This window comes from Plodia interpunctella, chromosome Z (genome assembly GCF_027563975.2).
Source record: "Plodia interpunctella isolate USDA-ARS_2022_Savannah chromosome Z, ilPloInte3.2, whole genome shotgun sequence".
NCBI classification, from domain to species: Eukaryota; Metazoa; Arthropoda; class Insecta; order Lepidoptera; family Pyralidae; genus Plodia; species Plodia interpunctella.
Window position 1 is genome coordinate 4,041,491 of NC_071324.2, and position 14,560 is coordinate 4,056,050.

Here is a 14,560-nt window from a genome sequence, read left to right on the forward strand (position 1 = left end):
TACTGCCTATGCTACTTTTCAATAACTCAACTACCGCATTATTGTAGAATAAACAAACACATTTTTACATTTATAATTAATAGTTAATAAATACTTCTAAACAGAAAATGACACATATATAAATAACAACGTTTGTTTACTTATTTTTGCACACCCATGTTTTGCAAAACACCAATTTTAATTTCATAGTTAACACCAATTTGTATGTACTCATGATAGTAGTCAAATATTTTTTTCTTCTTTCCTGTACATAATTAATTATACCTATGTATGGCTTTGTAAATAATCTTTTTTTATTTCTCTCGTGTTAGAATTTTTCGCGTTACCTACATTTTCGTTTACACTACGAAGTTTTAGGATTCATATTTGTTAAGCCTTCTTGTAAACTACAGCAATGTCCTTGGTGTTTATATGTTGTGTCTTGATATCGGCCCAACCGAGTCTAATGCACTGCGTTATTGAGTGTGTCTCTGCCATCTTCGCGTGTTCCCGATTATATTCGTGAATGTGACGCCCCTAAGCCCAAAGTTCGCTTAAAACCCGGCCGCCTGCTTGTGGTCAACCATCTTTAGGAATGCTATTACATGTCCATCAGCTATTAAGGCTATGTCTCCCTCAATAGCCTCGTACAAGAGATGTAAACTGGTTCTATAGCCCGACTTGTAAACATTCTAGAAGCCGTATATTTAAAAGGGCGCATTTGAAACGGCGCTCGTGAAACCCATTGCACTCGCCAATACTCGGCATGCATTCACAGGGTTTGAACAACATCTAATTTACGACAAGGTGCGAATAAAGTGAACGTTGCAACTTTGTTGCATTGCGTTTCACACAAACGTTCAGGTGGAGTTTACGAAGATTCAATTTATGAAAGTTTTAACAATGTTTCGTAGGTATTATGGAAGTTAATTTATGTTGCTCATTCTATTATTTCGTGGAGATTTCATGGAGAGAAACGTTTAAGTGTTTAGTTTATTTTCTCTTTCCACAGGCTTTAAATAGACTAAAACAAAACCTTTTGAACTAAGTGTTTTGTTTATCTGCTTTATTGAATCACTACCCACATGTAGTATAAAATTAAGTCGCTTCCCACTATCTGTCTGTCCCTATGTATGCTTAGATCTTCAAAACTAATTATAATATATTTTAATGGCTTTTTAGATAGATAGAGAAAAGTTTATATCTAAGCTTGCATATTATTGCACAAGTACGAAGCCGTGTAGGGTCACTAGTTATAAATAAATCGTCACTTCCCAGAATAGAGATTTCGTCGTAATTAGCGATCTAGTTTTCCATCGAAGCGCAATGTACGAGAATTGCTTATTGAAATATAATGCTATATTTTTATGCAGCGATGCCTGACGACGACTGATCTGACGTCCCTAGGCGTGGGTTCTTGTGTGGGCACAGGCATGTACCTGGTGTCCGGGATGGTAGCGCGGAAGTTTGCTGGCCCTGGTGTGATTTTCAGCTTCATAATCGCAGCAGTCGCCAGCATCTTCTCAGGTACGTATGATCCGGGTCGGACTCCACAGAAGTTGTGCTGTGCTAACTGAATCTAATCTTCGAACAAGCCATACAATTTCGCTTGTCAAACTAAATTATTATGTTCGAAACTTTATTTAGCAGTACACAGCTTCTGTCAAAACCGGACAATCATTTTATACTATGTCGTAGTACTAAAATGTGTACACAGCTCATCATATAAAATTAAGCTTCCATAAATGTGATTTTTCATAATGTATCTTAAGTAATATCTTAAGACGACTATATTTAAATTACATAAATTATGTAATTTTACATGATGTCTTGATTTTTCTTCTTCCTTATATGAATATTTTTAATAATAATTTTAAGACTTTTATAATACGCTTGTATAAATTTAATCATCGTATAGACTGATGTGAAGTCGGAAGGACTCACTGCACGCCCTATGAAAATGTTAGCATGCTGAATAAAAATAAAAAAAACTTTTATATAGCTACACAGTAGTACAAGATAGTCATACGAATATAATTAGATCTTAAAGGAACTTTATTATATGTCACTTTTATGAGATCAGACAGTTTATAGTAGAAAGATATTGTCAACAGGTGCGTGTTACGCCGAATTTGGAGTTCGAGTTCCCAACACCACTGGATCCGCTTATATGTACTCCTATGTCACTGTCGGGGAATTTGTCGCCTTTGTCATCGGTTGGAACATGGTCTTAGAATATCTGGTAAGTAAACATTCATAGACAAACAGATAATTCATCATATTTCAATAAATACAAACAGTCTTTTACATAGATATCATAAAACGAATATTATTATCAAATAACATTTTATATTCAAACATAATGTTTTCACGCCTGTTTTCTATGGGCTTTGGCAGAGATATGTCACACGATTTTTAATAATCTTACTCGCAGGTAAATTCGTAATTATATTATCAATAATAGTTCCTTGAGTTCTTCGCATGCCCCATCATAGTAAATATATACCGAGTATACATCCATACAATTTTTTAAAATCAAAAATATTTTAAATATTTATCATTACAAATATGTACTTTAATTAAACATAATTATTACCGCTAACATTAAAAAATACTTTAATATTCTGTGACAGTAAAGTAGTGAAAAAAAATTCAATAAATATTATAGTAACATATTATCCAACTTGTGGTTATTTTACTACTTACGATTATATTTTCAAAAAGCTACGACTGCAAAACAATACGAACATTTGCATAGTTTAATTTCGTAATAATGGGTGATATCTATCTAAAACCAGGAATTATAGTGGAAATTTATTTCGATTGAAGAATTAAAACACTGGTAAACTTGTAATTTATTAACTCATTAATTCCTTAAACAAAAATGTTATAATCCAAAACTTTCCGTAACCGATCTGACTGCGAGCCTATTGTTGTTCAACTGTTTTTAAATTCTTCAGGATCGAATTAAGACTCGTTTATTTTTAGTTTTTAATATAAATGTGTCGAAGTAAAATAATATGTATTTCAGTAATAATTGAATTGTGACAAATATTCTATCTGACATATGCCTATCAGATAGATTAAACCACCGTGAAATGGTTTTAATGAACCGATGGGTTGTTTCATCGCTTTGTGATGAAATATCGTATTGCAATCTGATAGATAAACTATAAAGCTAGATAAATCTGTACGGTATAATTGTCCAATTAGCCCTGTCCGACACATATTCGTGAAACACATTTTTTAACACTTTTTATTTTAGGCCATCTGCTGTTTTATAAACAAGCGGCGAAAAACAATATCATAAATTAGCTACGACAACAAATTTCCGCTAAGTCTTACAGTATTTCTAGATAACAGTGAAACATTACCACGTGGTGTTCACGTGTCTGTCTTTTAAACCGTCAAGACAGGAATCCGATCAAAAGTAGGTCCGCGTGCCTTCTGATGCGCTAAGGAGCTTATGATAAAAACTAAGAGTGGCTTGCAATAGTCAACTTTGACATTAAGTTTACTTGCGCAGAAAATCTCAAAGTACGCCATTTTGTCTAAACGTCGGTGGCGCGCAGGTTAATGTCAACGCCAGTGTTAACTGGTGCCCAGCTCAGGCTGGGTTCAGAAGCGCTTAACAAGGGTGATAAAAACTGCTCTTACTGATATTCTTCATTCAGTTGAGTGGTTGCGATATTGCTTTAATAAAATACGAATAATACATTTATAACGGACCTGAAATAACGTTGACTATTTGTTTTATTTTCTTATTATAAATAGAATGTAGAAGTATGTATATCTACTCAGGCGATGATATTTTGTATAAGACTGATGGAATAACAAGTAAGATTTTGACACGTCAAAATATTACAATTATGTGCCTCAATTATACCTACTTACTAATTAATTATAATTATACATACTTATATACTCCATTATACTTTTCTAATTATATATAATTAGACATACTTAAGTATATCTAGGAATATCTATCAATTTTTTAAATTGAGATACATAATTTCAATTAAAAAAATCGATAGATATTCCTAGAGAGACATCATTGTACATAGTACATAGAGGAAAAAAATTATAAGAAAAATAATAAGTAAGATTTTGAAACATCAAAATCTTACATGCTTTACATCAGTCTTATATAAAACATCATCAATACTCCGGTTGGTTTAATGCTAAAGGTATGAGACAGTCGGATCGCGACTAAGTAATGAAGTTTAGCTCGGCTTCTTTATTAACTTTGTTTTAATTTTCGTTTGTTTACATTTTGCTTATCGCGCCTTTTCCCTGTTTTCGTAATTGCTCAAATTAATTATGAAGGCATTTAAACAGCTTTAAGGATTACGAAGAATTAAGAAATGCAAATAATGTATATCGATTTGATTTTTTAAATTTGTGGTTTTTAATGCATATTACATTGAGATTTTTATGTATTTATTTTTAATTTAAATTTCTCAAAGTTTTACTTTCTCCACCATTAATATAAACAGGTATTACATTTACAAAATAATTTTGTAAAAAATTAACAAAATATTTTTAACGGAATAGAGTTATAAAATTGTAATCACATACCACCATCAACCTCGACTCTAGAGCCACTAGTCACCGGCATGATTTGAAATGCCTCAGTACTTAAATGCATTCCTCTACCCTCCAGTTAATTATTCCACACGAGGATAACCTGAATAAGCTTAGAGCTTAGTGATCAGTGTGCGCTTGGCTCTCGGCTCACATGTGCATCCGTGATTAAACGCTCCACAGCCAACATTAATATTGATAGACATACAAAAGCACATCGCTGTTACATGGCTTTTAATGACAGAGTCGTTGTTACCAATACGTCACAGTTACACGTTCAAGAATATTTTAAATTACTTACGGGTCAATATAGATTTATATCTGTTTAAAATATTATTATCAATACGAGTACGAAATAAGAACTAATGAAGTGTGGAAAATCTACATTAATAGTTATATAAAAAATTGGTTTTCCTTCCTCTTTCACAAAAAAATGGAGCAATGAAATATATCTAGTATTTTTTTCTTTTGTGGATATATTAGAAAGTTTGAAAGCGACATATACGGCGTACTGATAATGTATTAAGCCTATGTAAACTAGCTGTGTGCCGTGACTATTGTCCGGATGCACGTATTATCCGTAGCTTTGCGTAAACCGATTACGCGGAAAGACGGGCATTGCTTAATTAAATTCATTGAAAGCGACCAAGCAACTGCAACTAATTCAACTAAATGTTGATATCTATTTCTGCTGTCATATACAAAATATACATATATATGTATATATTTAGAATGTTTTCATTAAATTTTACGTCTTTGGAAATAAATGATTTTTCATATCATTAACTTAATGGTCCCGTATGAATTTCGTGGTAAAAATATTTGCGATTTAATTAATATTTTACAGCGGACATTTTCTATTCATGTTATCAAATTTCATCAAATCAGTCGTATAACTTTGAAATTTTGATAGTGTATAAGAAGAAAATACAGATAAAAAAACTTACTTACTGGACTTTAACAATTTGCGCCGAAGAGACACACTATTTGTTAAGCTGGCAGGTTTTATCGCTTCCGAACCAGCTTGGAATCTCCCTAAACTAATGAAAATTAGTTTGTTGGCACTGGAAGTGATGAACTCCGATTTGAGTTGTTAAATAGTTCCTTGCAAACATTATAATTGGTAGTTATAGTTTATATAATTCACTAGGGTGACAGAAATCGATTTTTTTGCACAGTTTTCGATGGGGTCTCTCTCTCTCTTACCTTCGCATGTTCTTGGTTGCGTTCGGGGCCATGACGAAGCCGTGAATCAAGGGGCCAGCGTGTATGCCAAAGCGTATATAATAACTACGGGTAAATACCTTCTGAAGGTTCGTCTGTGATTTTGGCTGGCTGATGTGAACCTGTCAGGTGCCTAGAATATGTGTTAATTGATTAATAATATTGAAATCTTAAAGATTATACATAAATAGTAATATAAAATTAGTCAAAAAAACTCATGTTAATTTAATTAAAGAAATAAGCTATCAACATTTGAGATTTCTATCCGAAATCTCAGGTTCGAATCTTTTTCGGCATGTGGGCGAAGTGCGGGCAAGCATTTCACTTCTCACTATCGAATCGATTCGAAATGAGACACAGTGAACCAATTAGATTAGTGCCATTGTGACGCAACGACAACCACACTGCAATGTCATTGGTTCGCTGCGTCACACTTCCAATCGATTCGTTGGTGAGAAGTGAAAACGCAAACCCGCACTTCGCCCTTTGGACCACGGATACTGCATTTTATATCTGTGGGAATAAAAATTGTTTGTTTATGAATTTATTAAAAACATATTTACATCAAAAAGCAGCTACTCTATGACCAGATTTTATGTTTTAAATTCACATTTTATTGTCAATCGCAATCGTAATAAAACTTTAGCTTATCAGAAGTTAGCAATATAACTTTTACATATCGATGCATTTAAATTACCGTTAACAACTAGAGTTTGATCTACTTTAATCTGGACTGCATCAACCCTCAGGAGATACGTAATGTGATTGACATTTTATTATCAGTGTTTAATTAAATATTATGTTCAATGATTAATATCAAGACACGAGACTGAATGAAAATTGGCAATGCCACAAGGAAGATAAAAACTATGGAATTGTCATAAGACAAATTTACTACAGTCTCTATAAGAAAAAAGGCTAGTCCTATGAAGTCATTACTTATTATCATACTAAATATTGTGATAGTGAAGAAAAAAATGTTCTGTGCTACCCTAGTGTGACATAGAGTCCCACCACTATAAACTCGAGATTCTGCTCGTTAGCAACCTATATTATTAATCAACGCTACAAACTACTAACATTTCGTATTGCAGTCCTTTTTTATTTCACTGTATCTGTTTAAAAACATAAGAAAAAATAACATAGTCTTTTTTATTTATATTTCACATAAATTAGGTAATACATTATATAAAATTACATAAATTTGTTAAAATTATTTAACTAAAATTGCCAAACTAATGCATTCTGTCTAAAATAACCGGAATACGTTTGGGCGAAACAACCGCAAGCCGCCTGTTGAGACGTGAGCTCGACAGGTGGAAGCGTTGAATTTCACATATTCCAGAACATGCGCCAAACGCACTGTGCATTCCGGTTCAAACTGCTTCTAACTGCATAAGCTAATTCTATTAAAATGATTTTGTAGATTTGTTCATGAATACGTATTAGACAAATTTATTTTATCAGTGTTTTGTCAGCGTTGATAAAAATTTGTGTACAAAATTTTGAAATACATTTTTACCCATATAATTAAGTACTTATAAATTTCAACTTGATACATTAAAAGCTTTCCTGAAAAAAAAATTACGTATGTTAAAAAAATTATACCGTTTTTTTACCTTTTGAGGTACAACATTCTAAAAAGATTATATTTTAATAATGCTCTAACCTTTTTTTTATCAACACAGATCGGTACAAGCGCTTGCGCTCGCGCACTCAGCGCCTGCTTCGACTCTCTATGCGACGGAGCCATCTCCCGCTATCTGGCTAAGAACGTCGGCACTGTCTTTGGTAAGTATTTATATTACTACATACATTATTTTTATTTGTTTTAAAGTTCTATTAAAAATACTATACTTTGACAGGATCTGTGAAATAAGCTCCCGTTCTCGAGTTGACGCATCGGTCAACCACCGGCACAACCGTTACGATATTATTTCATTCGATTCAGAGTATTTCCAAGCATAGATCATGAAAAAGTTCCAACTGAACGAAATGCTGGTTTGTTTAATATCGGCAAACTGTTTGCTAAACTTTTGCGATTACAACGTACATTGCTGGTTTTTCCTTGCGATAAAAAACCTCACATATAAACTATGTCACTGTTGTTATGATAAAGTATTTATTATATAGTTTTTTTGTGCGTGTGGTAGTTAGACAAGGCTATAACAAGTTGTAATGGATGATTTTCAACATAGTCAAGCAGTCTACTTTTCATTTTGAATTTGAGAAAAGTAAATACTCGTATTCTAAAATATTTGTTGATATATTTATATTGAGATTATTTATCTTTTTCTTTTCGAGCGTGTTTTTCCTTTCACTGGTAAAGGATTTTATTATTTCATTTGTAATAAGTACTTTTATGATTTTCGTGGAGAAACCCAAGAAATTTGCAAAATATTATTTCAAAGAAACGGGAATATGTACTGCATTTGCGAAAAATAAAGTTTCAATATTTCTGAAATAAAGTTTTTAAGTCGTATTAAGTAATTAATTGTGTGTTTGTGTTTTTATTAAATTTTTCAATTCAAATGAAAACATACAAAACATGTTCATAAAAAAATGCAATTATTTTTTTTTCCATTTGCTCTGGTATAATGAACGTTGATGCTATGTAACGAAATCCCTAATACACTAGTTAGTTTATTTAGAGTTAAATATTCCAAGCGTGCTCGTACATATTTTAGTTACAAACTTTGCCTCTTTAGAATTAGCAAAGCACAAACCCACGCTTCACTCAAAACTACTCTCGAAGTAAATGTTATGCTGGCAACAATAGTTTATCGACACCCAAATACATATTTACTTAGTGATTTTAATGCTCATGTGTTTGGCTTGTTCTATATAAAAGTTTAGATCTAAATTTAAGAGCAAACATAAATAACAAATAAATAATAATAAATATATTAGGACAAATCACAAACATTTAGCTCGCCTCAAAGTAAGTTCTAGACTTGTGTTATGGGATACTAACTCAACGATACTATATTTTATAACTAATACATATATAGATAAACATCCAAGACCCGGGCCAATCAAAAAAAGATCATTTTCCATCATGACCCGACCGGGGATCCCGAGGATCGAACCCGGGACCTCTCGGTTCAGAGGCAAGCAGCGCAGTGGAGAGGCGCAGTGGTAAAAACCACTGCGCCACTGAGGTCGGCAAAGACTGTAAATAATGGAAAGTAAATCGTTATTATTATTATTACGTCTTTAAGAGTCATGTTACTGGGTTTATTGCTAAATTGAATAATTTTTCGAAACCCAATTAAAAAATATTAAAAAATTACGAAAACTAATATTTACAAAACGCTTTAGTTGATCTGTAGCACAGCTATTAATGTGAGTGTTGAAGCACTTGTATACCTGAACAAAAGCTCAACTCACGAGCTTTTCCGCCGCACTTTGATCTCAGAGGTTTGTACTAACCGCTTGCTCCCTTTCCCCAGGAAATTTAATTCCGAACATGTCGCAAATAAAGAACATTGTGGTGAAATCAGGTAGCTTCAGACATGTATTCTTTTTACGTGTATATATTTTTTAAAAAATATATATAGGGATAAGAACTATTATGTTCGACACTTGCATCATTAAATACATAATTTTCGTATCATAAAAGATGTTTGTCAAAATATTGATTGGAGTAGATTTGGTATGGGTATAACTGTCATGCTAATGGATATAATATAGAATTTACATAAAAAAGTAGTACAGACAAACTATAATAAAATCAGTAAATTCTTATTCGACAAAGCCTCGTAATTAGTACGTAAATAGAAGCAAAAAAATTAAGATATTCTTTCGGAATTCTTGCGTTAAAGTAAAAATTAAAAGTTTTGATTAAGCTTGTCAAACACAGTCATTCGCACAAAGAGTTTCGAAAGTATGATGTTCCTACAGTTGCCATAGTACTCTTTAGAAAAATTTTCCTATATTATGACCTTGGGCTAGAATAGCCAAAAATAAACTGATTTTTTCTTTCCTTCAAATCTTTCGTTTATATGCTATCCCCAAAGTCATAATAAAAGAATCAAAAATCTCAATTAAAATCATTTCAATAATACCAAATCATTTATAGAAGATTAAAATAAGCAAAAATAAGTCATTTAATAAATTATTACATGGGTTATTTTTGGTTATATATACTATACTAATATATAATCAGGTAATGTTGTATATTATATATAATATACAACATTACCTGATTATATATTTTTTTTGTTGATTTTTTAACATTAAATTTTCAAAGTAGGTATAGTATAAAAGTGATTTTAGATTTGAGTCTTGATATATAAACCAGAAGTAAACGAGTTTCACAATATCTTCGTTAATACAGCAGTAGATTCAAATGCAAAACCAACAAACATGTTCTGGACATAACCGCACCACGCGGTAGGTACATGTTACACGTACTAGCTGGGAAATTCCTATGAGTATTCCGGCCTTCGACAATCCGAGACGAATTGCGGATATTTCGGAACCTACCCAAATATCTTCGATTACTTCGTAAAATATTCATCTAAGTAAAAATAAAACGTTTCAAGTTACGAAAAATTTTAGAACCAAAAGTTATCAAACAATGATCACTGATTTCATTTTAGATACAATAGATATTTACGATAAATATATTCCGAATTTGTCTAGCTTCTATTTATTTCATTCACATAGTTACAAAAACCCATTTCGTATTTTGATAATATGAAACTACCGAAAAACCAAATCCATTATATTCTAAAATTACATATACAAAAAAATTATTCGGTGTAATTTAAAATATTATTTCAACTATATTAATACTACTACTTTAATATATTACATGAAAATGTAACAAGATACTAATTAATTATTTAATAATCCTAAAAATAATACTACAATAAATAGATGAAAGTAATTAATTTACAAAAAATATCAAAAATAATAATTCCATTTCCTTGCCGAATAAGAGAGCGGAGTCGGAGCCACGGTGCCTTAAGCCCAGTCCTACCTCAACACAAAGTGCTTCGCCTTTTAATACTAGATACTTAATAACTGACAAACTTGACTCCATACCATTCAACTTGCAGTAGATTTAAATTTAATATTTTTGAAAGTTCGAAACTATTGAACGCTCTCTTTCATTATTTGATAGGTAAGAGGGTCCTTGTGAATGCTTGACGAAGTCGACAGCGCGATCTTCAAAAGCACAGCTTAAAGCGTCGCGAAACTTTTGTCAGTTCAATTTTATTAAGAAATGAGAGAAAAACTTTACATTGATAGTCCAATTTCATAGTTTCACTGCATTGTAATAGGTTGCAGCTTAGTGCACTGCACAGGAAGCTCGGATCTGTCGATTAGTAAGCGAGATCGCAATTATTTTATAGATTGAAATTCCTATTATTCTGTATGACTGTTAGATAAGTGCTTTTAGCATTGTCCGCCTATTGTACTATAACATATTGGATATTTATGCAATGAAGCATAAAATAGAAACTTTTATGCATTGGATTATTTATAATTGGCCATACCTGTTAAAAATACTTATGCATATAGTACCCACCTAGTGCCGTGTACCTTATACAACGCTCTTGACTGTTAGATTTGTTTACCAAATCCTACGAAATTTGCGTAATTTCGGGATATAAAGTATCATATCTATCCAAATATCATATAATCCAAAATATCAACTACTTTATTACCCGATTTGATAAAAATTGTTCCAGCCATTTAAGCGTGAAGAATTAACAAATACCTATGCTCTAAAACTTTTGCATTTACTTATACAATAAACAGTGGGATTAGTTGGCATTTTGAAGACGACGAGTAAAAAAGATACCTACCTACACAGTAATCATTTGTAAAATGATGAAACGTAAAAATTTTAAAATCTCTTTAGATTGACTTTGTGAAAGAAAATATTTTCTCTCAAGTCGCAAAAACTGAAGTTTACAAAAGCAATGATTTTCCTCCTAGAAAAGGAAAATACCTGCACAATGTACATACTAGTTTAAGCTTGCGACTTTGTACGTCAATTAAAGTTCTGCTTTTCCCCTTTATAAACCAACATAAACAAAAAAATAGCTTTTACGCCAAGTACGTTCTCCTGTGTATTGTACATCAGTACTAAGAGTTTTATAATTAAGTAACATACTGGTTGGTATACGTACGAAGTAGCAAATTTCGTGTCAGATATAGAAATTCTGAAAATTTTCTCTGTTCAGTTTTCTCTGTTCGTTGAGCGTCGGAGCCCAGGGTCCGCTCCGATTTTATCTACATCGGATCATTTTTCTTCTTTTCTTAGCGTACTTAAGTATTATTTAATCTACATCGGATTAACATTTAAATATTAACGACGAGGTTACCAAATTTAATAAAATATAATTTTAAAATTTGTTACATGCGCTCGCTCAGTTTTTAAATTTTCTTATCGTCAGATTATATATCAATGTCGCCAACTGAAAAAACGTTTAAGTTCTGTGTGGTTTGATGGTGTTTCATCCATGGATTTAGTAAGTACTTCGTACAACAGTACCTACTAATTCCATGGTTTGATCAGGCCATATCAGACCATAACATCAGATATAATGGAATGAAATATTGAATGAATAAAGAGTCAACACTATTGACCGAAAGATTTTAATAAAAAACCGTCTCGTCCATATTTTTAATAAATTTAAAAATTAAATAGGACCTGAAATTCTCGGATATTTTTCTTTTGTTATAAATAAAATAAGACCACATCCCTATATTGGCTTCCAACATAACTTGATAGCTATTCTGAGTTAGTAAAATATTTGTATTCAAACGACTCCGGAAGCTTAGAAGCGCGACGGCGCGGCGCGACGGCACCTGGACAAATCACACAGATGAGCTAGCCCCAAAGTAAGTTCGAGACTTGTGTTATGGGATACTAACTCAACGATACTATATTTTATAACAAATACACATATATAATAGATAAACATCCAAGACCAGGGCCAATCAGAAAAATATCATTTTCCATCATGACCCGACCGAGGATCGAAACCGGGACTTCTCGATTCAGTGGCAAGAATTTTACCACTGTCCACCGAGGTCGTCAAATCAACCACAGGTGCAATATTATTTAAATTATCAGAAAACTTAGTGCAATTAATCGCATACACACTAGTGAACTGTCAAACAGTGTGCAAGTATCCTGTATTTTCCTGAAACAAGTGGTGGTCTGTTACATGAGTCAGATTAGTATACAAACTGGAATTCGTTTTGGTTTCAATGACGTTTTATCTATTTGTTTAATCTTTACTGCCAAAAAACCGTTTATAACAATAAAGGAGTATATTTTAAATAAATGAGTTTATTTTTATAAACGGTTTTTTGGCATTTTTTAACAGTCAATCTTTGGCTCATACAGAGAAAACTAGGTGTGTTCAAAAATATATGCATTAACAAACACTACTAACACACTAAAAACATGTAGTGAAAAGCCTTTACTTTACAAAGTTAAGCCATAAACATCCATTAAAATCCAAAATACATCTGCATCCCTCAACACAAATTAACGCCAAAATTTCTATATACCTTTATTCTGTATCGTATTTCTAGTGGGTAGTTACGAGTAGAAATACCAAGAACGAAGTCCTGTGAACTTGCACAAATATTTATCCACACCAGGAATCGAATCCGTGACGCCCCTGTGGCAGACGTGGGTGGTAGGTGGGCTACGGAAACTATTTGCTGTATATTGATTGCATGTCGGGAATCGAATCCGGGGTACCTGAACATATGTTGAACAGGGTGGCGACCATTACGCCACAGAATATTTAATGTAGTATATTGATTGGTGTGTTACATATTTTTTAGACATGATATGCTATATATATACCTATATAGGTTAGGTAACTTTACAAACTTACGAGTAAGTTCAGCAAACAGTGGAGACAGTACACAAGTTGCAAGCTAAATCCCTCACTGCAGAAAATGTCACGCCACACAGTGCCTGTTCCTACTGACAATAAATCTTCTTTCACATGGCTGACGTCGCTATTGGGAAACTATCAGAGAAATATGCACTTTTGCTTTACAAGTGCACGTTTGCTTTATATTTTCTATAGTAATAGTAATAGGTAATATTGAAGTACTTTTTACAATAATGAATTTATGTATCGTATTAAACATGGTTCAATATTAAGCTTTATTTAATTTGCATTGCAAGATTAAAGTCAGAATAACTTCATTGAGACCTAAAAGAATACTAAATTACGCAATCAAAGTGACATTAATTGCCGACGTTTGATATTTAAATTTTATATTTTAATTTTTTGCCTGGAAACAAACACAGAGATATATTTTATTATATAAAATAATAACAGATAAGATAAAAGATAATAAGAAAAATCTAATTTTATTAAACAAAAAACGGAATTTGCCTGTTGCATTACCTCCCGCTCAATTTGATAGTAAGAGGCGGACCTGTTTGGCATGCAATAGAATATTAGTAAAACGACAGCGAGGCGTATCCAATTTAAATTACAATTCGTGAGGAAATAAAGTAAAGCCGAGTTGAGACGTATATATTTATAGAATTTCCTTCTAGTTTTCCAAGGAGTCAATAAAAGTTTAAAACCCCTTTAGTGTATTTGTTGTGGTAGTTTAACGTGATACCGACGCGACGTGAGTGAGACAGACCTATCTATATATAGGTATAGGGCGTGACCACTCCTCTGCCGAGGTCACTCTTTATACACATTTTTATCATAGCACATACAGTAATTGACGTAAAACCTGAACCGTAAATATTTCTACTTCTTTTACT

At 32.4% G+C, this 14,560-nt stretch overlaps 1 protein-coding gene across 2 annotated transcripts in view; it reads left to right on the forward strand.

The window, feature by feature from the left end:
* LOC128683127 (uncharacterized protein) overlaps positions 1–14,560 on the forward strand; it is a 99,427-nt gene that overhangs the window by 36,302 nt on the left and 48,565 nt on the right. For both annotated transcript variants that reach the window (XM_053768399.1, XM_053768398.2), the window contains exons 4-6: positions 1,353–1,506; positions 2,094–2,221; positions 7,476–7,578. In XM_053768399.1, coding sequence (XP_053624374.1) covers positions 1,353–1,506; positions 2,094–2,221; positions 7,476–7,578 — 385 coding nt within the window. The remainder of the gene's footprint in view (positions 1–1,352; positions 1,507–2,093; positions 2,222–7,475; positions 7,579–14,560) is intronic.